The 23,064-nt window shown below is 42.0% G+C and overlaps 1 protein-coding gene across 3 annotated transcripts in view; it reads right to left on the bottom strand.

Moving 5' to 3' along the window:
* Positions 1–663: 663 nt before the first annotated feature.
* GATA5 (GATA binding protein 5) overlaps positions 664–23,064 on the bottom strand; it is a 58,631-nt gene continuing 36,230 nt past the window's right edge. For all 3 annotated transcript variants that reach the window (XM_073607500.1, XM_073607503.1, XM_073607501.1), the window contains 5 exons: positions 22,736–22,905; positions 4,049–4,174; positions 2,286–2,370; positions 1,992–2,113; positions 664–1,400 (listed from right to left, as the gene is read on the bottom strand). In XM_073607500.1, the coding sequence (XP_073463601.1) occupies positions 1,248–1,400; positions 1,992–2,113; positions 2,286–2,370; positions 4,049–4,174; positions 22,736–22,905 (656 nt within the window). In that variant the 3' untranslated portion in view covers positions 664–1,247. The remainder of the gene's footprint in view (positions 1,401–1,991; positions 2,114–2,285; positions 2,371–4,048; positions 4,175–22,735; positions 22,906–23,064) is intronic.

Genomic DNA, 23,064 nt, shown 5'->3' with positions numbered 1-23,064 from the left:
CCTACACACGGTCGGAATTTCCGACAACAAGGTCCTATCACACATTTTCCGTCGGAAAATCCGACCGTGTGTACAGGGCATAAGTGGGAGAAATTGTTCCTTCAGTTCACATCAAATCACTTGCTCAAATCCATACTAAACACATTTCCTAGATCAAGGTTTGCACCTCACAGGACAATCTCTTTCCTACCTGTCCTGCATATGTCTTCAGCCATTATGATGTCAGGAAAAAACTTTTTTATTAAAGGATCACTTATACAACTGAAAAGGCGGATGTTGTTAGAATTCCTCCATTCTTCAACATCCTGTAATCCAGAATTTCTTATGAAAGATCAACATTTTCAACGGTTTCAATACAGCAAGGCAACCAGCAGCACACTTGGCACATGCCACATGACAAAAGGCTATATTCAGGCCTTCAAAATATCAAACCCAAAGAAAGAATTCAATGGTTTATGCTTTAGATAGCATTCTCCTTCAAATATCAACCAAAAATTTCACACAAGAAAATGATTACACATTCTGAGTTTTGCCTTAAACTGGCAATTTATAAATCAACAATTATTACAATAAACCTGAACTGAAGAAAAACATGTAATTTACAGGTAAAAAGTGCACACAACTTTGTGCCAATAGTTAGATAAAATAATTTTATCTCTGCGCCACATTTTCACTCTTTATTGGAAAGTGAAACCAATTGCACTTAAGGTATGAAAAGGGAAGTAATCAGCACTTGGCAAATTATCTTTTTAAATGGCTATGTTAGGAATGCTTGTCCTTTTATTTTGTCCCGAGGGCTGAAGTATTGTTTCTGCCATTTGATAATCTTCAGTTCCAAACAGTTCCAATTTTTTCTTTTTTTGATTGTCGAAGACATCAAGGATTTTGGTTAAGAAGATTCCCCCGCCGCCGTGACAATTTAAGGCTTCCAAAATAAGGCAAATTGTAAATTATTTTTTGTTATCTGTGATTGTCCTGACCCCGTCCCATCACCTTCTGGATCTCATACAAGACGCTACATCCTCCTTGGGGAAAGTGGTCTTCTCCTCCTGAGGCGCAGGCTGCTGGGAACACCAGACATCATACCCACAACATCTGTTCTTCCTGAGGTTTCCAGACTTGCAGCCATTGATTGTAACCCCTAAGTTCCCATCTTGTGTTGCTTTAGAGTATTGTGCTGAGAAGAGCCCCTTTGGCACATGTCTAGTTCAGACACAACTGTCTCTCTGCCCTAGAGCAGTTTTAATTTAAGCAAGTGCTAGTGCACACCACGAGTCCTGACGAAGAGGAACATTAAGTCCTGACTGCTGGCTCAAACCAGTTTGACTGAAGGGGTATTCATCTGAAATAAATTTTAGCTCATGGGACCCAGGTACAAGATCATCTGTTTGGCTTTGACCCTATAAACAAAACAAAATAATACATGAGACCATTGGGGCTATTATGCTAGCTGGGAAGATTAACAACCAGAAGTTTATAGTTGACCGTATTTCATGTGTAATTCCATAACAAAACAATCAATTCTTGGGTACTGCTATGGGTGCGTACCACCATGCCTTCTGTTCATTTTTTAATACAAATTTTAACACATTTTAGAATTTTTTTTTTTTTTTTTTACTTATTAGACCGGCAGTCCTCGATTTATTATAATAAAGGAAAACTTTTTTTTTTACAAGTAAGAATGAAAAAAAAAATGTAGTCTTTCATTCTTACAAATCAGGTCTGTAGGTTCTTATTATTTAAGCATATTTATTATAAAAACAGCAAATATTACTTGCAGTACACTTTTCTGCTCTCCTATCGCTGTTCTCACGTAACTAAACATTAAAATAATAATAATAATTGTACACACTTGATCTATAGAAAAACTGAAGGAAGGGGAAGGTTTTTTATGCTATTTGCAATCATATTCCAGGTGTAATTCGATGTGCAAGCTAAACTTTAATATTGAGAATAAAGAAAGCCACCATCTGTGAATTTGGGTGTCTTACCTGCGAAGCAGCTCCCATTCCCTGCCCTGAGTACTGTACAGAGAGAGCAGGTTCTGTCTTTAATACCGGTGTGGTGTCTGTTGTAACTGAGGATGGTGAGGTATTAGCCGAAGCTGATGACCCTGGAAGAGCATATCAAATTGGAATTAGAGTTGGAAGGTCAAAAGGAAGGAAAAAAACAACTGCATCAGGGGAACAATTTGGAGAGTGAAACGAGAGGCGTGGAAAATAGCACAATACACTTTTTATTATGAGTTGAAGAATTAATTCCATAGTCTGTATGTCTTTGATTACCTATGGAAGACTTTCCCTTCACGCTTTTGGGCTTTCTTTTTCGTGTCTGTATGATTTCTTTCTTCATGGCTAGAGGTCGAGGAACCTAAAAGAAAATAACCATTTTTAAAACAAAATGTGTGCAGGGGGTGGGGTAACACTGCATTTAGTGTTTAATAATTTAGTGACTAACCTTTTCTCTTCTTCTCTGCTCTGTTTCCAAATTTACCTGGCTCTCTCTAAAGTTATCACTTTTTCTCTAAACCTGTTCTAAAGTACTGCAAACAGGTCAAATTTGTGCAAATACTGCAGTTAAAATTATTTCCTGAAGCTCTACCTACTCCTGAATCATTCTGTCCTTGGGCAGAGATCTCAGTTTTTAAGATCAAGAGGATATATTCAACACTAATAAGGTGCGTTTTATGCAATGTTAGGGGTGATACATGGCTAAAATGTCTTTCCACTTAATATAGGCTAGCATGCATGGGGAATTCTATTGAGATAACCTTTAAGGTGTATGGCTAGCCTATATTTAATAGTTAAGATTTAAGGGGTATTCTGGTTAAGGATAGGTTAAGAAGATATTAACTGTTATGTGTAAAGGGGTTAACTTAGTGTTATGCCGCGTACACACGAGTGGACTTTACGGCAGACTTTGCCCGGCGGACTGGATTTCGTCAGACAATTCGATCGTGTGTGGGCTCCAGCGGACTTTGTTTTCTCAAAAGTTGGACGGACTTAGATTTGAAACATGTTTTAAATCAATCCGTCGAAATCGAGTAAGGTCGAAAAGTCCGCTCGTCTGTATGCTAGTTCGACGGACAAAAAGCCACGTTAGGGCAGCTATTGGCTACTGGCTATGAACTTCCTTTTTTTTAGTCCGGTCGTATGTCATCACGTACAAATTCGACGGACTTTGGTGGATTGTGTGTAGGCAAGTCCATTCATTCAGAAAGTCCGTCGTAAAGTCCGTCGAAAAGTCCGCCGGGCAAAGTCTGCCGTAAAGTCCGCTCGTGTGTACGCGGCATAAGTGTTAAGCACTACAGTTGGAGCTCGGCTGAACTCGGAAACCCTCGGAAAGGCTCGGAAACACTCGGGAACTGAGTATTTCTGAGTGATTGCGAGTATTTCTGAACGGCTCCGAACCGTCCCGAGTGTCCCCGGTGCCCCAGCACCTCTGGCCAAATGCGGTACTGCACACATCATTAGCTTGAATTCTGCTCGTTTTGCAAGACAACACTCGCAAATCGAGTCAGAATTAAAAAAAAAAAGTTGCTCGTCTTTCAAAACGCTCGTTAACCACGTTGCTCATAAACCAAGATTCCATTGTACTGAACTACTTCCCTTCTGTGTATGCGAGGTTACCTTCAAAACATGGACATTTGGTGGGATATAGGACAGGTTTGTAAAATGCGGGGTTATCACATAGTCTGACTACACTTTTAAGTTTAAAACACTTCCTGAAAGAAGCCTGTAATAATAGGCAACATCCCCACTTGCAGTGTCTAAACTATCAACAGAAGTTTTGGAAAAATATGGTAGATGGAAAAACAAGAACATACTGCTCTTTCCATAACAGATGTATCCATAGAGAACGTATCCCTGGGGCTTCTATAGTACACTCAATAGGGAAGTACAAGTGACTGGAGTTGGGTTGCATTTTTTTCTGCATGCTTTTGCAATGTACCTGCCCATTACCAAGATGCTTTATATATTCCAACCATCCTTACAAACCACTGGCAGTAAAATGCTTTTAGAAGCCCTCTTGTAACACAGATTCTTACCCCATGTAGTTTCATGTAAAGGCCACAGGCGTTGCATACTGGTTCACCATCTGAGTTTCGCCTCCACAAGGTGGTGGTAGTCGTGTGGCAATTTGTACAGCACAGTCCAGCACGTCGAGAAGAAGACTGTAGGAAGAGAGAAGGTAATAACCCACTGAGATGTTTCTGATATTTTCTTTGTAGTTTGGGGATTTGCATGCTTTGGAAACAACATGTTTTAAATTGCTATTACACTTTATAACAATTGGCCTAATGGTTCTGTGTCACTAAACCCACATCCTAAAAAACTATCAATAAATGGGGTATTACATGCTGTTCATACTCACTCAGTCACTATAAGATTCCTTTTCTATATCCTGCAAAAAACCTGCTTGATACTGCTGCTCTCTATCTCCCCCTTCTGTTCATGTCCCCAGTTCAGCTATGGATTTTGCAGCTGTGGTGGCAACTCTGCACATGCTCAGAGTTTTTCAGTGAGTTTCTATGCTGAGCATTTCCTCTCTATCACATCTGAGCAGCCCATGTGATTATAAAGTCACATGTGGGCGTATACACAGTGGTAAATGACAGCCCACTCCTTCCCTCCTCCTCCATACTCACTCACCGACTAAACACAATGGGGGCGGGATATTACATATAGATTGATGGAGGCTTCACCTCCCTCTCATTCTAAGACACAGGCTGAAAGGGGGGTGGCACAGCCCGTGACCGCAGGAAACCTGCCCACACCATGTTATTTCCACAAAATTATAAAGATTTAATTTCAAATATATATATTGGTATGACAATTTAAAACAGTTTATTATTTATTTGTACTCTGTATTCCACATCTGAGCAGTTTATTGACATTCATTTTTGTTTTTTTTATTTTGAACTTGTGACCAGCAGCAGAGTACTGGAAGCTCCGCCTGCTTATGTTTCCCTGCAGACAGGCTGGGAAAGCTCTGGGTCATGTGACAGCTGTATATCAATTAGAAAAAAGGTACTTAGATTTTTTTTTTTTAATTAAAATAATCACGGCGCCATCATCCATATACAGAAATAGAAGGGACAATGTAAATTAAACAGTGTGTGTTTAGTATCACTTTAACCACTTGCCGACCAGCCGCCATCATTATACTGCGGCAGGTTGGCACGATCCTGCGAACCGTTGTAGCTATACGTCAGTTCCTTTAAGCGGGAAAGCAGGCACGCGCGTGCCCCCTGCACAGCAGGGGTGCTGATGCTCGTGACCAGTGGTCGCGATGACCACCGGCCATGAGCTATCGCGGGCATGAGAGGCAGAACAGGGACGTGTGTGTGTAAATACACACATCCCAGTTCTGTGAGGAGAGGAGAGAGAGATCGTGAGTTCCTCCTACGAGCTGGGAACCACAATCTCTCATCTCCTATAGTTAGTCCCATCCTCCACAGTTAGAACACACACATAGGAAACACAGTTAACCCCTTGATCGTCCCCTAGTGTTAACCCCTTCCCTGCCAGTGACATTTATACAGTAATCGGCGCATTTTTATAGCAAGTGTCCGATGTGTCCGCCAGATTGTCGCAGTCTCGATAAAATTGCAGATCACCACCATTACTAGTAAAAAAAAAAAATAATAATAAAAATGCTATAAATCTATCCCCTATTTTGTAAACACTATAACTTTTGCGCGAACCAATCAATATACGCTTTTTGCGATTTTTTTTACCAAAAATGTAGAAGAATACATATTGGCCTAAACTGAGGAAAAAATTCGCTTCTTTTAAAAAAAATTTGGGCTATTTATTACAGCAAAAAGTACAAAATATTGTGTTTTTTTCCAAATTGTCGCTCTTTTTTTCGTTTATAGCGCAAAAAAATAAAAACCGCAGAGATGATAAAATACCACCAAAAGAAAGCTCTCTTTGTGGGAAAAAAAAAAACGTCAATTTTGTTTGGGTACAACGTTGCACGACCGCGCAATTGTCAGTTAAAGCGACGCAGCGTTGAATCGCAAAAAATGGCCTGGTCATTGAGCAGCCAAATCTTACAGGGCTGAAGTCGTTAATGTGCTCTGGGAGAAAATGATGATTGGCTGTTAAAGCGGAGTTCCACCCATATAAAAGTCAGCAGCTCCAAAAAGTGTAGCTGCTGACTTTTATTAATCGGACACTCACCTCTCCCACGGTCCAGCGATGCGGGTGAATGAAACCCCGCTCCTCTCCTCCTCCTCTCTGTGGCACCGGCATTGTCACTGTGTGGCTTCCCAGCTGGGCACGTACTGCGCATGCACGAGCTGCACTGTGCACTGTGAATGGCTGGCCAATCATCTGGGACCTGTGACGTGCCCCAGATGATTGCAGAGAGGGCGGGGGGAGAGGTGAACTTGCTTCCGGCACCCCGGGAGGAAGTGGAAGCTGGGACCCTCTAAAAAAAAAGGGTATCCGCTCCCCCCCCCCCAAAAAAAATGACATGCCAAATGTGGCAAGTCAGTGGGGTCCCCTTCCCTTAAAGCAGAAGTTCCATTTTTGGGTGGAGCTCCACTTTAAGAGAAACACAGATGCTTTCTTGTAAGGCACTATTTTAAGCAAAGTAGATTGAACTCAAATTCCTTATAAGCTTTAACATTTTTATGTAATTTTAAAAATACATTTTTTAATCTTTTTTTAATGTGCAGTTTTCAGTAGAATAATACCTGGTGCCCCCCGCCCTGAAGGTCAGTGTTCATGTACTTCCTATTATGAGGGAACAGCTGGCCCCTAACATGCTCCTGCATTATAATCCTGACACATTACACAGGCATGGCCCACTGTTGTCATCATCAGGAGGACAGCCTAGGGCAGTGATGGGGAACCTTGGCACCCCAGATGTTTTGGAACTACATTTCCCATGATGCTCATGCACTCTGCGGTGTAGTTGAGCATCATGGGAAATGTAGTTCCAAAACATCTGGGGTGCCGAGGTTCCCCATCACTGGCCTAGAGCATTAATGTGCAAGCAATGATGGAGCAAGTACATGTAGACATGAAGTTGCCAAAAGAGGCTGCAGGAGATCTGCAGTACTAATATACGAAAAGTATAAAAAAAAAAAAAAAAAAGAAAAAAAAAAGAAAGAAAATGAAAACTGAATTTCATGAAAAATAAACATGTTACAAACATATTTATGATACATGGAGAAAACGAAATGTCATCCAGTAAGGATTTACATCCATATTTAACAAGATGTACTTTACTAGTCTAAAAACACCACGTCGCCCTAAACCTAGCAACAAATCATAGCAAATGCATTGAAAGCCGCATTACAACATGGCTAACTCTGATTTAGTGGACTTGTTCATGAGAATGTGTCATTTCACAATGAGAAAGTGGAAAGAAAGATGGTGGAAAAAGGGGAAAAATTACAGCCACGGCCGTGCAACACCATCACACCTCATTTTTCCTTGCGCTCCTTGCTATGGCAACACTGTGTAACTTTAGAGCAATGAAGAATTGGTGTGACGTTAATCTGTTAACTGTATGGAGGCTTTTCTGTACTAGGCGACTTAAAACAGCAAAGAAGGACTTGTTCAGCCATTACTGGAGGGTCTCACTCCTCTTTTTGTGTTTTTATCTTTTTTACATTATGGAGAATGCAGCGGGGGGGGGTTATAGCTGGGAATTCTGACAGGGAGCGAAGTGTATGTTTAGCCAATTTTCTTTTCATTTTCTTTTGGACAGAGTAAGGAAAGATTAAAGAGTATGTCATGTCAAAACTCGTTTTCTTCGTTTTGGATTGAGTTGGAGAGGGATAGAACCCCTGTCAGGTGTTTACCGCTATCAGGAACTCTGTTAGAAAGATTTATCCTCACTTCCTGTCTGGTAAAACAGATTTCCAACTAACTCTATAGAGGTTCTAATCCTTCTCCACTCTAAAACTTTTTCTTGTTCTTTTGTATCCTGTTGGGGAAATATCATTTTTTTGTCCTCTAGGAAATAGATGATGTAAGAGGCTATATCTCCAAAGCAAAAGAGAATCCCCTCCTAAGCAGGCCATAGATTATGCAATTTTTTTTCTTTTCTTTCACCACAGATTGATAGAAAGATAATTGCCCTATTTCCCCATCAACATAGCCAGTGCTGATGACGGAATCCATTCCTGTAACGCTATTTTGTTCTGTCGGAGGGCAGCCTTTCCCACCAGCTGAACACAATGATCACTGCTGCCAGCAATGATCTCATGAAAAAACTCTGATAGGCTGGTTGTACTGAAGTTAATTGATGGATCAAACTCAGCACAACCAGCCTGCCCTTTGATGAATGGAATCTCGGTCTGTCCCTCCTGAACCGGCCAAGATTCGATTAATCTATGGCCAGCTTCAGATTCCATCCATCTATGACCGGCTTCAGATTTGATCCATCTATGACCAGCTTCAGATTTGATCCATCTATGACCAGCTTCAGATTTGATCCATCTATGACCAGCTTCAGATTCCATCCATCTATGACCGGCTTCAGATTTGATCCATCTACGACCAGCTTCAGATTTGATCCATCTATGGCCAGCTTCAGATTTGATCCATCTATGACCAGCTTCAGATTTGATCCATCTATGACCAGCTTCAGATTTGATCCATCTACGACCAGCTTCAGATTTGATCCATCTACGACCAGCTTCAGATTTGATCCATCTATGACCAGCTTCAGATTCGATCCATCTATGACCAGCTTCAGATTCGATCCATCTATGACCAGCTTTAGATTTGACCCATCTATGACCAGCTTTAGATTTGATCCATCTATGACCAGCTTCAGATTCCATCCATCTATGACCAGCTTCAGATTCGATCCATCTATGACCAGCTTCAGATTCCATCCATCTATGACCAGCTTCAGATTCCATCCCTCTATGGCTGGCTTCATACAGTTGTCACTGCAACAGCCATCCCCATTGGAAGATTTCCGCTCACCTCCTGTTACTGTGACAGCTCTAAAATATTGGATTTTATATACCACTTTCTGTCCCAATGACAGAGAATAAATACCTCTTCCCCAGCAGGGACACAGATGGCAATAAACACCTGGCAAGGGTTTTAAAACTTCCTCTCCTTGCCCAAAACTGAGAAAAAAACAGCTTTGGCATTACATACACTTTAAAGTGGTTGAAAACCCTCATGGCTTATGGTGAAGGCTATATGACTAGGTTAGTCTTTTTATATGACGCTTTACTTGTTTTTACTTGACATTGGTGTATATACAATATTCCTATGTTGTTCTATAAACTGGTTGTATCTTTTTCATGGAAATGCTTTATTCTTTAGAACCTAATAAAAATGTAATGAATGAAACAAAATCTACCCTTTCTAAATGGCAATTTGACCAAAAACTTGGGGCACAATAATTGTGCAGCACTACCAAGAAAGAAGAAGTACCTTCATATACAGTATAATGTGCAAATATATATGTGCTCCCATTTAGATGTATAATTACAAATACCACATTATCAAACACATTAATATGTATGACAACTAATTGCTTACATTTGTATTTCTAGAAAAAAAGCCTCAGTTCTGCTATGAGAGGTCATACTTGCTGATGTTCTTGGTTGCACCTTTTGAAGAGGAGCTCTAACCATAATAGGGTTGATTTGCTAAAACTGGAGAGTGCAAAACCAGGTGCAGCTCTGCACAGAAACCAATCAGCTTCCAGTTTTTATTATTTTTTATTTATTTTTTAAGTCAGAAGCTGATTGGTTGCCATGCACAGCTGCACCAGATTTTGCACTCTCCAGTTTTAGCAAATCAACCCCATTATGGTTAGAGCTCCTCTTCAAAAGGTGCAACCAAGAACATCAGCAAGTATGACCTCTCTCATAGCAGAGTGGAGGCTGCTTGAACTAGGGTACTGTTGCCAATTTCTCTACTTCCCTGCCTTTTGTTTTTATACATGAAGCCCTGTGATGACTACTTTGCCTGAGATGACCAAACTCATCCACAGGAACTTGGGTCCGGCCTGGATTTATCTAATTCAAATGATGCTGGATGGACAATGGTACAGACAACAGGGCCCCTACCAGCCTGCCCCAATTTACACACCTACTTTCGAGAATTAAAGTATAAGTAGCTGATAATATTAAACATATGTTGTTATTAGTACTTTCAATAAAAGGGGGGGGGGGGTGAGGGCACAATACTGGGATCAGGACAGCACAGCACAGCACAGCACAGGTTCCGGGATGCTGCCTGGGACATGGTCATTCTGGGACAACTTATTAAAAAAACTTGACTGTCCCGGCAAATCCGGGACAGTTAGCAAATCTGGTGTAATGCAATTATCGTGGGGCCCCCATATACTTGGGGCCCTTGGGCACTGCCCAGGGGTGCCCATGCATTAAAATAGCCCTGACAGACAATGCCTGCGGTGTCATTCAGCCACATGTCATTCACCCACATTTTTATGAATGGGATGACCAGAACTCTCACTGGGCTGTAGGGAGGACATTCACGAATTGGTCACCTGCGGCAGTGGGCACTTTTCTTCACTGCCAAATTAATAAATCATATTGCTTTGCAGGCCAAACTTTTTTTTTGGATACAAGAAGTAGGAAGTTTGAGTACCACTGAAAACTATCCCCAACCAATGAACAAATACACAATTAAAGTGGTTCTAAAGGCTCAAGGTTTTTTACCTTCATGCATTTTATGCATAAAGGCAAAAACCTTCTGTGTGCAGCAGGTCCCCAAACCTCCAAATACTTACCTGAGCTCCATCGTGATTCAGAAAATGTGTATGAGAGGCTCCGCTCTTCGGGGACTCTACCTCCTCATTGGAGCTGCCGTCAATCACAGCCAGTGAGCCAATGAAAAGAGAGAGGGGGTGGGGCCGAGCCAGGGCTCTGCGTCTGAATAGACACACAGAACAGCGGCTCGGAAGCTGCTTGCTGTGGGGTCACTTGGCAGGAGGGAGGAGCCAGGAGCGCCGGCAGCGGACCCAAGAAGAGGAGTATCTGGGCTGCTTTGTGCAAAACCTCTGCACAGAGCAGGGAAGTATAACATGTTTATTATTTTAAAACAAAAAAAGTGCCTTTAATATCACTTTAAATTAATAAGAGGACATATTGGTCTTTATACAGGCATACCCCATTTTTAAGTACACAATGGGGTTTATTTACTAAAGCTGGAAAGTGCAAAATCAGGCTCACTTCTTCATAGAAACCAATGAGCTTCTAACCTCGGCGTGCTCAATTAAGCTTTGGTAATAAAACCTGGAAGCTGATTGGTTTCTATGCAGAAGTGAGCCTGATTTTGCACTTTTCCAGCTTTAGCAAATAAACCCCATTGTGTGGGGTATGTCTGTATATACACAACATAAAATAGTTTCACACAACTCCATGAACATAATTATAATCAGCTCCACTGTTTTCATAGATATTAACCAATTTCCTTTCCTGCATTGTCCTGAGCAAGGCAGCCATTGATCTGAACTGGTGATGCAGCGATCAGTAAATGCCTGACAAACACTGCAAGCATCACTCATTAAAGCAGAATGGAGCATACATCGAGACAAACACTTTGCTAACAGCTCGTGTGTTTTTGCCAGTTACCTGATGAAGGTAGGAATGGACCACTGAATACCCCTTTCTGACTCTGAAGAACTGCAGCAAATTTTGCAATCAGTGAATACTAAGGTGTTTATTTACTACAGCTGGAGAGTGCAAAATCAGTCTCACTTCTGCATAGAACCCAATCGGCTTCCAGGTTTTATTGCCGAACAAGCTGAGGTTAGAAGCTGATTGGTTTCTCTACAGAAGCGAGACTTATTTTGCACTCTCCAGCTTTAGTAAATCAACCCCTAAGTGTCACTATCTTGGAGCAGATTCATTTCTTGTGCAAAGTTCTAATCTTTATCTCCAAGGTCTGCAAGACTTTAAAGGCCCAGGAAGGGGTTAATGCTCCATCAACCGGCAGCTCCAGAACTGGAGACAGGCAGAGAAAGGCAGAGGCTCCATTAGCTGCTTCCAAAAATATTGTCTCTGCAAATGTTCCTCCCTCAACCCTAAATCTCCAGCGCTAGTGATGGACGATGGCAAGGCCCAGGGGCTTGTCAAGGACAGGAGAACAACCATATTTTACTCCTAATTTCCTCTCAGTTTACTTTAAACGAAAGGGGGCCGGTCACATTTCCCTGGCAACGTACTGACCTTGTCTGCAAGAACCTCGCTCTCTAACTTTGAACTGGGCCGCTTGTTTATATTAAAAAGAACAGCGCATCGGTCGTACAAATATGAGGTTCTATTATGATTTTCTGGACTGTCTCCGGCTGATACATATACGTGGAAATGTGAACGTTTGTATTAAATAACTTAGATGAATGAACTCTGTTTCACATAGAAGCATCATATTCTAAAAATATGGATCGAATGAAAGTAAATCTAATGCTGCTTTAATCATCATGATGGGATAGTTAAATACAGAGCAAAAGAATGGCTGAAAATCTTCCCTTTTTTGAGAAAAATGGTGCTCCAAGCACCCTTCAGTGCTCCTCATATACCCCAAAGCCTAGGCAATAGATCATGTGATCTGAAAAACAGTTTTGATGTTCAAATGGGATGGTCCTTTGTCTTCAGCAATGAACATGTGATCAAAGGCCTTGGCTTTTGGTCACACTGGAAGGAGCCTGGGGCAAAATTTTATCCAGAAAACGAAAGGTCAGGGAAAGGAATAATGCCCCATCGTTGACGTCAGTGAGAGGAATTGTGCCCCATCATTGGTGTCAGTGGAAGGGATGGAAAACACCCTGGCATCAGTGGGAGTAAACTATGTCCCATCTTTGGGATTAGGGAAATTTTTAGTGCCCTATCATTGGTGTCAGTAGAAGGAATAGTGCCCAATTGTTGGGGTCAGTGCAGAAATGATTGCCCAATTGTTGGTGTCAGTGGGAGGAATAGTGCCCCATCACTGGTGTCAGTGGAAGGAATAGAAAACATTCTGGCATCAGTGGGAGTAAACAATGTCCCATCTTTGGAATGAATGAAATTATTAGTGCCCCATCGTTGGTGTCAGTAGAAGGAATAGTGCCCAATTGTTGGGATCAGTGCAGAAATGATTGCCCCGTTGTTGGTGTCAGTAGAAGGAATAGTGCCCAAGTCTTGGGGTCAGTGCAGAAATTATTGCCCTATTGTTGGTGTCAGTAGAAGGAATAGTGCCCAATTGTTGGGGTCAGTGCAGAAATGATTGCCCCATTGTTGGTGTCAGTAGAAGGAATAGTCCCCAATTGTTGGGGTCAGTAGAATAGTGCCCCAAGGGCCAGACAAAGGTAAGCAAAGGGCCCGCATTTGGTCCCCGGGCCTCAGTTTGGAGACCACTGGTCTAGCTAAACAGCACTGAAGAGAGTCTATCGACATATCTATGAATATCTCCCATTCAGAGAACATGCATGAAAAAATGCCTATCATTGCATTTTCAGTAATGTAAATGTATTCAAAGAGAAGATTAAAAAAAATTACAGTAAAACGAGTAGCAAAAATGAATAATATGTAACAAAGTGTGCACTTAATAGGAAGCTGTATACTACATGACATATATAGTACAATACTGTAGAGCTTTGTAAACAATGGAGGAAGTGCTGAGTAGGACCAACATTGTAGAGACTTGTGAATGAAAACCTTTTGGTGAGGATTGGGAAACTGGTGGCGCATCCTAGAAAATAATTACTGAAAACCTGTTGGGACACTTTGGGGTTGATTTACTAAAACTGGAGAGTGCAATGGGATATATGGGAGCTGTAATATATGCCAGTCTAGATTTTGGTACTGCTTTACATATTTAGCAAGGCAGGGCTAAGGCTGGCCATAGATGCCAATTTTTTTTTTCGGGGCCCCATTGAAACAAAAACAAAAAAGAAACAAAACAAATAGACCTCCCGTCCTCACAATCGAGTTGGATATAGAAATCCTCCTCGCTGTGCGACTGTGTTCTGACATAGGGACACTTCCACTGTCTAAATACACTGATCAGCATCAGCTGTAGCCGGTTGATAGAGAAAAGTTTTCCAACAGTCCACTTCTACAGAAGTCAATCTTCAGAGGGAACAGACATAGATGGCCAAAATCTAAACCTAACCTAATCTATGGGCAGCTTTAAAGGGCTATAAGTAATTTTGGTATGGTAAATTGGTAATTAGTTATATCTGCACTACCAAAAAGAAATGAGAGAGCACAGGAAAGGAGAAAGATTTAGAAAACCAAGAAGGAAAACTATTGAAAGTGCAGTAAGACTAAATGGGGGTGTGATGAAGAGACATTTAGAGGTACAGAAGGGGGAATCCCTCATCCCTGGGGGTTTGGCAACCTTTTGGTTATTGTCATATACTCAGTGTTCTCAGATGTGTGATACGGCTATCCATAGGGGCCACAATTTTAGGCATTTGTCATGTTTATCTAATGAAATACTGTAGATATAGAGAGATACCGCTGCTCACAGGTGAATCATCCAGGCCATAACCCATAAAGCATGATGGGAACGATGGGGTGCACGCCCTGCCATTGCTAGCAGAGATCAATGGAAATCAGAAAGGACGAATGGCTGCACACCCATACGATGCAAAAGTTCACGTTACTGATATCAAAAATAGATAAAAACATCCAAGCACGGACAGGCAGGGGGAAAAATAGGTTGACGCGTTTCACAGGAAACCTCTTGCTTTGTCAAAACCATGTTTTTTGACAAAGCAAGAAGTTTCTTGTGAAACGCGTCAAGCTATTTTTTCCTCCTGCCTGTCAATGCTTGGATGTTTTTATCTATTTTTGATATGAGTAACGTGAACTTTTATCTATTTTTGATATCAATAAAGTCAACTTTTGTGAAATACTGTAGCTGTTAATTTTCATTGATCAACGTGCCATTTAGTTGTGTTTTAACCTCTGATGAAGATAGTATGGGAGATTTCCATGATTGGACTATAGTTTGTTTGGTGGCACTGAATATGAATCCAATCATTATGTTACTTTGGATACCATGGATTGGGTTATTTAAGAGCGCCTTGGGGTAGCTCTATTTGTACTATTTATTTTATCATATGGCTTGATGATTCATTCATATTCCCCATTTACTGTGTTTCACTCCATTGTTCCTTTGGCCGCAAATTATATTTAAAGTTCCTGTTTGCTATTAACAACATGATAAAGTGACATCAGTGGAAGCTGGCGCGATCTAAGCTGGCGTAGAGGTAATTATGTTTCCTTACCTGCTAACAATGGCACATATCTATGATTTTTGAATAGAAGACAGGAAGGACATTCAGACAGTGCCATATTTACATAATGGGTCATGTCATCTAGCAGGAAGGACTCTTTCAATTGCTGCTAAGCTATGCCACCGATTCCTTCCCATATGTAATTGCCTTGTACTTGCTTGCTTGATAACCAATTACTATAATGTTTGAATTGTTTGTGGTGTATTAGTTAAACATTATTTGTCTCCCCACTGCAGACAGTATTCTTCCTTATATTATCCCGCTATTAGATCTACTTTGTGTTTGCTGATTATTATATTGACTCAGTATACAATAAGCACACGGTGGTGCTGGCTATATTGAACACATGTTCTGTTTCCTCTTGGGCCTGTTATACATTCTACAGCTTTGTAACAGATAAGGTGATGCAAGGGGACAAGCCAACCTTGCTTAACTCATTCATCGCTTAGGTCAAAATTATCTGTACTTGTAGAAGCAACACGAACACTTGTGCGGCCTCCGGCAGTACGTCAGGCATCTATTAGATCCTTTTATTGACTAGCAAAAATGTGACCGTTGGTGCACAGAACATATTGGAAAAGACATGTGCAGAACGAAAAAATTTGTTTTGTTTCCTTTTCGATTCGTGACTTACATAAATTAGTTTAGTTAAATTAGTTTCATTCGTTTAATTCGTTTTCGGGATTCTTTTCGTTTATTTGTTTTCAAATCAATTCGAAAAGTTTTCGAATTCAAATAGTTTTCCAGTTTCCAAAAAGACTAAAATAGAACAGAAAATAAAGGAATAGAATTTAATTTTTTCTATTCTATTCCTTTATTTTCAATTCTATTTATTTCTCTTTGGAAATTGGAAAACAATTTGAATTTGAAAAGTTTTCGAATTTGAAAACGATTCGAATTTGAAAACTATTCGAATATCATCCAAATACGGAATTTCATTATTTTGGATTCGTTTAGATTCGGTACTATTCTCATTCGGATACATCTGAATTTCCGAATAACGAAAATTTGTCCGAATTTTAATTGGGAACAAAACGAACCGCACATGTCTATACAGGCATACCCCGCTGTTAAGTACACAATGGGGTTTATTTACTACAGCTGGAAAGTGCAAAATCAGGCTCACTTCTTCATAGAAACCAACGAGCTTCCAGGTTTTATTACCAAAGCTTAATTGAACAAGCTGGGGTTAGAAGCTCATTGGCTTCTATGCAGAAGTGAGCCTGATTTTGCACTTTCCAGCTTTAGTAAATAATCCCCATTGTGTACTTAAAAGTGGGGTATGCCTGTATTGGATTGAACTTGGGCTGCAAAAGTCTACATTTTTCATAGTGTGTTACTATGTATTTATACTACTCTCCCATAGAGCAGGATTTAGACTTGAAGAGAGAGGAAGGGCCAGCACTCTGAGTCAGTCAGGCTGTAGTAATACAGAGAGGGAGATTGCTGAGAGATGACCTAATCAGTGATCCGCTGATGATGCTGGAAATGGATCTGTGCTTCACTGCAGTGGAGAAAAGTGAGGCCACCAATATAGCAATTCTGCCTGGCAAGAGACTCTCTAGACAGAATTAGGACTTATTTGTCCAGAAAGACAGATCATTGCATTAAACTGTATATACAGCAGCTCAGGTGCATTATGAAGGTGTGATGAGTGAGTCAAAATGAATAAGGTGCCTTACTGCGCATTGTTATAGCATGAGAGTTTCACTGCACATTACTGCAAAGCACATGTGTGAACAGGCTCTACGTGTGAATATGTGCCTACCTAAAGCACTGCTGTAAGTAGGGTTGCCACCTGTCCGGGATTCACCCGGACAGTTTGGGTTTTGAATTGTGTGTCCGGGTTTCAGACCTCCTGAAACCCGGACACAATATTCATAATGGACTGTGGCTCCCCAAGTAACCGAGCACCACAATCGCTGAGTGCATAGGGGTGTGCATTTGACCCATTCCCATACATGGACAGGAGAGGAGAGAGGGCTTGATCTGCTCCTCCTTCTCCCACCCCTACCCCCTCTGTCTGCCCACCCACACTCCAATCCCCGATGTTCTAGTCCTTAGGAAAGGGATGTGTGGGCTGGAAATCTGAAGTTCAGGAACTGGCAGATACATCGTAAATGAAAGGTGTCAATGCCTGAGCCTCCATCCTTGGGTGAAAGAGCTCACCATCTGATGTCTGTGACTGAAGTCTCCCCCCACCCTCCCTTCTCTCTCCTGCTTCCGAGCGAGTGAATACACTAAGGTAAGAGGGACTCAGATGTAAGGGGTGCCCTGTGGACTCTAAATTAAAGGGGGGATTTGGGAACCCTAATTTAAGGGGAAATGCTGGGAACGCTGATATGAGTGGGAGGTATGGTGAGCAAAAACACGCTTACATCAGAGTTCCCATTTACACCACAGCATTCCCTCTTAAAAAAAAATGTTGCTGTGAGCTGCTAAAGTGTCCGGGTTAGGCTTGAAGAAAAGGTGGCAACCCTAGCTGTAAGGCCCAACTTCACACACTTTCAGTTTTAAATAGAGTTGTAAAGAGTTAGAAGATTTCTCTTGATTATCTTGTTGCCTGTGTCACTGTTGGGGAAATGTAATTCTAATTGCAGTGAACACACAAGAAGTAAAGGGAATCTACCCAATAGAAAACAGCAGTAAAAACTTGAGAGAGGTTCTAACATTTGGAAAACCAAGGTGTGGCTTGAGTTGGGCTTTAACCGCCTCAGCCCCAGAAGATTGTACCCCCTTCCTGACCAGAGCACTTTTTGCGATACGGCACTGCTTCACTTTAACTGACAATTGCGCGGTCCTGCAACCTTGCACCCAAACAAAATTGACGTCCTTTTTTTCCCCACAAATAGAGCTTTCATTGGGTGGTATTTGATCACCTCTGCAGTTTTTATTTTTTGCACTATAAAGAAAAAAATAGTGACAATTTTGAAATATTTTTTACTTTTTGCTATAATAAATATCCCCAAAAATATATAAAAAAACAATTTATTTCCTCAGTTTAGGCCGATATGTATTCTACATATTTTTGGTAAAAGAAATCAAAGCAAAAGTTATCGCGTCTACAAAATAGGGGATAGTTTTATGGCATTTTTATTATTATTTTTTTTTATTAGTAATGGCGGCGATCTGCGATTTTTATGGGGACTGCGACATTATACCTGACACATCGGACACTTTTGACACTATTTTGGGACCATTGTCATTTATACAGTGATCAGAGCTATAAAAATGCACCAATTACTGTATAAATGACACTGGCAGGGAAGAGGTTAAACACTAGGGGGCGATAAAAGGGGTTAAGTGTGTCCTAGGGAGTGATTCTAGCTGTGGGGGGGGAGGGGCTTCAACTCACATGACAGCGATCACTGCTCCCGATGACAGGGAGCAGTGATCTCTGTCATGTCACTAGGCAGAACGGGGAAATGCCTTGTTTATATAGGCATCTCCCCGTTCTGCGGTTCCGTGACACGATCGCCAGGACACAGGCGGACATCGAGTCCGCGGGTCCCGCGGGCACAGTCACGCTGTACGCGGTGGGTGCGCGCACCCGCTTGTCCCGCCAATTAAAGGGGATGTACAGGTACGCCCACCGCAAATGCCCACCGCTGCCATTGTGCCGACGTATATCGGCGCGTGGCGATCGGCAAGTTGTTAAAGAGACAATGGGGGGAGATTTACTAAAACGAGAGAGTGCAGAATCTGGTGCAGCTCTGCATAGAAACCAACTTCCAAGTTTTATCGTCAAAGCTTAAAGCGGAGTTCCACCCACTTTTACAAGGTGGTCTTAAACTAAAGATCACCCCTCCACCCCTCGTTTTTGAATATATAAATATTTTTTTTCTTCTTTCCTACCTTTTATGAAGTACTAAATCTACTTCTGTCCTAGCCCGGCCGCGGTAAAGTACGTAATTTCCACCTTCTCCCCCGCTGATGAGGTGGCCATTCACAAAGCGCTGCGCGACTCACGCATGAGCAGTAGGAAACCGGCTGAAGGCTCCACTGCCGGCTCTCCTTTGTTACAATGGCGGCGCCTGCACCTGAGCCGATGGACGGATTGGCCATCGCGGGCTCCCTGGACAGGTAAGTGTCCTAATTAAAAGGCAGCAGCTACAGTATTTCCGTTTGGAGACCACTGATATAGGGCATCCAGCGGCACAAGAGTATTACTAGGATGAAAGTCAGGGTCACTCAGGAAGTAGGTTGTGCCTCCTCAGACAGTCTGAATGCAAATACTTTTCATCTGACTGCAGTGTACATTAACAAAAATGGGTTTATGCTTGAAAATCTTCCTGGCCCAGGTTAGTTAATTAAAAAAAAAAGAGAGCTTGAACATTCTCCTCCTTTATACACATTCATACAAAGCCTATTGTTGGTGCTCTTTTGCTGCATTGCATTAAATCTAGATGGATTCTCCAGAAGCTCATAACAACGTCACTAATGCTCCAGAGAGGACTTAGTAAAGCGATTTTATAGACTGCAGCTTTTCCAGATCACTGCCTTTGACAACCTCATTAGCCTCACACATCAATCTATATGGGAAATATCTAGCACCTCGGAAAAAAATCTGCAATTCTTGGTGTTAATCTAAAGCAACTGTCGTTTCAAAGGTGTACTATGGACACCTCCCCTGGCTCGTGTCAGGGCTAAAAGCAGCTCGCTTACCGGTAATAGCAGCAATAGAAGCAATGGAACGCTGTGGGAATTTCTGCCCAGTAAAATGTCTTTGCCTAATACGCTAAGCTGGGAAAACCATACGCCTTTTTTTGGCTGTAGTCACAGGTATTCAGCATGCTGGACAAACATTATTTGCAATGCCAAACACTTCTGGAACTAGCGAATGACTGATTGCTAAACTATAAAAACCTACATATTGTAAGATTGCTTCAAGTAATGCTAAAACAGGTTGCATTGCTTCCAAAAATTAGGCTTTGTATGGCCAACCCGTGTATGTAAGATGACTGACTAAAGAACTGGCTGATTGCCATTGGATCGGGCAATGGTTATATTGGATGTCAGTTGTTGCTGTGCAAGCCATGTAGACTTGTCTTTAGCTGGCCATGGATGGATAGAATTTCAAACCAAAATTCTTAAGCAGGCCATAGATTATGCAATTTCCGCTGCTGGCAATTATTGCATTCTAAAAATCCGACATGCTTCTTGTACCCAAGTCCATCGATGAATCAAATCTCGGCCTGTCCCTGCTGAACCCGCCGATATTCGATCCATCTATTTCTGGCTTTAAGGAGAAGTACAGCCAAAGATTGTTTGGCTGTACTTCTCCTGTGGATCACAGGAGTGCAGCCCGATCTGCACTCCTGTGACCCGTTTTCAGCAGACAGCAGGCTGAAGCACGTTGTCGGCTGACCTCACAGAGCTGGTCCAGGCTCGGGAAAGATCGTGGCCATATGGTCGGGATCCACCCACATGCCTGGACCGGCACCCAGCTAGCAGCTGAGAGCCTGAGCCGGCCACTCCCGCACCCTCCACAGCCCAGAGCTCCAGTGAGTGGGGGGGGCAAAGCAGAGAGCAGGGACTGACAGCCACCAGCTCTCTGCTTAGGGAGCACTGAGAACCGAACGATCGGCGGTGTTTGACCGCTCAGTTACATAGTAGGTGAGGTCGAAAAAAGACACAAGTCCATCAAGTCCAACCTATGTGTGTGATTATATGTCAATATTACATTGTATATCCCTGTATGTTGTGGTCATTCAGGTGCTTATCTAATAGTTTCTTGAAACTATCGATGCTCCCCGCTGAGACCACCACCTGTGGAAGGAAATTCCACATCCTTGCCGCTCTTACAGTAAAGAACCCTCTACGTAGTTTAAGGTTAAACCTCTTTTCTTCAAATTTTAATGAGTGGCCACAAATCTTATTAAACTCTCTTCCGCGAAAAAGTTTTATCCCTATTGTGGGGTCACCAGTCCGGTATTTGCATATTGAAACCATATCCCCTCTCAAGCGTCTCTTCTCCAGAGAGAATAAGTTCAGTGCTCACAACCTTTCTTTGTAACTAGGTTCTTATGCCGTGTACACACGAGCTGACTTTCGACGGACTTCCGTTGAATCGGACTTGTCTGCACACAATCACACCAAAGTCGGACAGATTCGACCGTGATGACGTACGACCGGACTAGAATAAGGAAGCTCATAGCCAGTAGCCAATAGCTGCCCTAGCGTCGGTTTTCGTCCGTCGGACTAGCATACAGACAAGCGGATTTTTCAACAGGACTCGAATCCGTTGGAAAGATTTGAAACATGTTCTAAATCTAAAGTCCGTCACATTTTCCACAGAAAAGGTCCGCTGCAGCCCACACACTGTTGAATTGTCCAACGGATTCGTTCCGTCGGACAAGTTTGGTCGAAAAGTCCGGCCGTGTGTACAGCCTTAGAGCTGAGACCGATGCTGCATCCACCTAGGTAAGTATGATTGTGAAAAAAAAAAAATCCCATACTTCTCTTAAGGAAAAGAATGGTCTAAGAAAGTGTGTTCATTTTTCTAAGCGTTAGTGGGTCAATTCCATGTTCATTTTCGACCACAGTGACGAAAAAGTTCAAAGGAACAGGATGCAAAATTTTTGAATGTTTCAAAATCTTTCAAACAACATTTAAATATTCTGGGAATGTTCTGAGAATTTTCGCACAACTTTTCCTAATGCCCTGTACACACGACCGGTTTTGCCGTTGGAATAAACTCTGAAAATTTTTCCGACGGAGTTCCGACGGAATTTCGCTAAAGCTGTCTTGCATACACACGGTGAAACCAAATTCCGACCGTCCAGAACGCGGTGACGTACAATGCGCACGACGGGTCTAGAAAATGGAAGATCAATAGCCAGTAGCCAAAAGCTTCCGTCTCGTACTTGCTTCAGAGCATGCATCATTTTTGGTGCGTCGGAACAGCATACAGACGAGAGGTTTTTCCGATAGTAATTTGTTCCGTCGGAAAAATATAGAACACGTTCTCTATCTAAGTCTGTCTGAATTTTCGACGGAGAAAGTCCGATGGGGTATACACACGGTTGGATTATACGATGAAAAGCTCCCATCTGACTCTTTCTGTCGGAAATTCCGCTCGTGTGTACGCGGCATCAGACTTTTCCTAAGAGTTTCCATTCAAAATTCTATCTATCTATGCCCAATTTTAGACAAAGAACCAATTGAATGAGCTGGATTTCCACCACTTACTGCTACCATTCCTTAAGGAAAGGCTGACCTCTTGGTATCTCTGAAGACAGCAGTTTACAGCAGCATCTATAATCATCTGTCCTCCGGAACTGTGGCCCTTAATTAGTAGCAAAGGTCGGGGCCACAGCCACAGAGATTATACCTTTTAAAACAAGTCATCAATGGTAGTCTAATGTTTATCTTCTTACAGGTTTTCTTTAGGATATCTAAGCACTAGGCTGAAATCTGTGAAACATATCTCTAACATTTCATTGAATTTAATTTCATCTACCGATTTTCTTGCAATTTAAGGGAGGTCTCTTACCAGCCTTTTCTGAGGTTTCACAAGTGGCCTGTTGATTCCGTTCATTTTGTGGTACAGTCCGCAGGCATTACACAGGTAGTGTCCAGTGCCATCTCGTCTCCACAGAGGCGTAGACATTGCACCACAGTTGACGCATTCCCTGCCCTCAGCATGGAAATCTTCAAGGAATTCTGTGGAGAATTACAGTGATTAGATGTTACGGGACAATTCACAGCTTATCCAGAAAATTTACACTATCTGTATCTAAAATATCACTTATTCTTTTTCTGATGATCACTGTGTGTTCTTATGGTTAATGCAATCTGGTGGGATTTGAACCTTTGCTGCTC

The sequence above is a fragment of the Aquarana catesbeiana genome, linkage group LG12, assembly GCF_042186555.1.
Source record: "Aquarana catesbeiana isolate 2022-GZ linkage group LG12, ASM4218655v1, whole genome shotgun sequence".
Taxonomy (NCBI): domain Eukaryota; kingdom Metazoa; phylum Chordata; class Amphibia; order Anura; family Ranidae; genus Aquarana; species Aquarana catesbeiana.
This window is presented reverse-complemented; position numbering and strand designations above follow the sequence as displayed.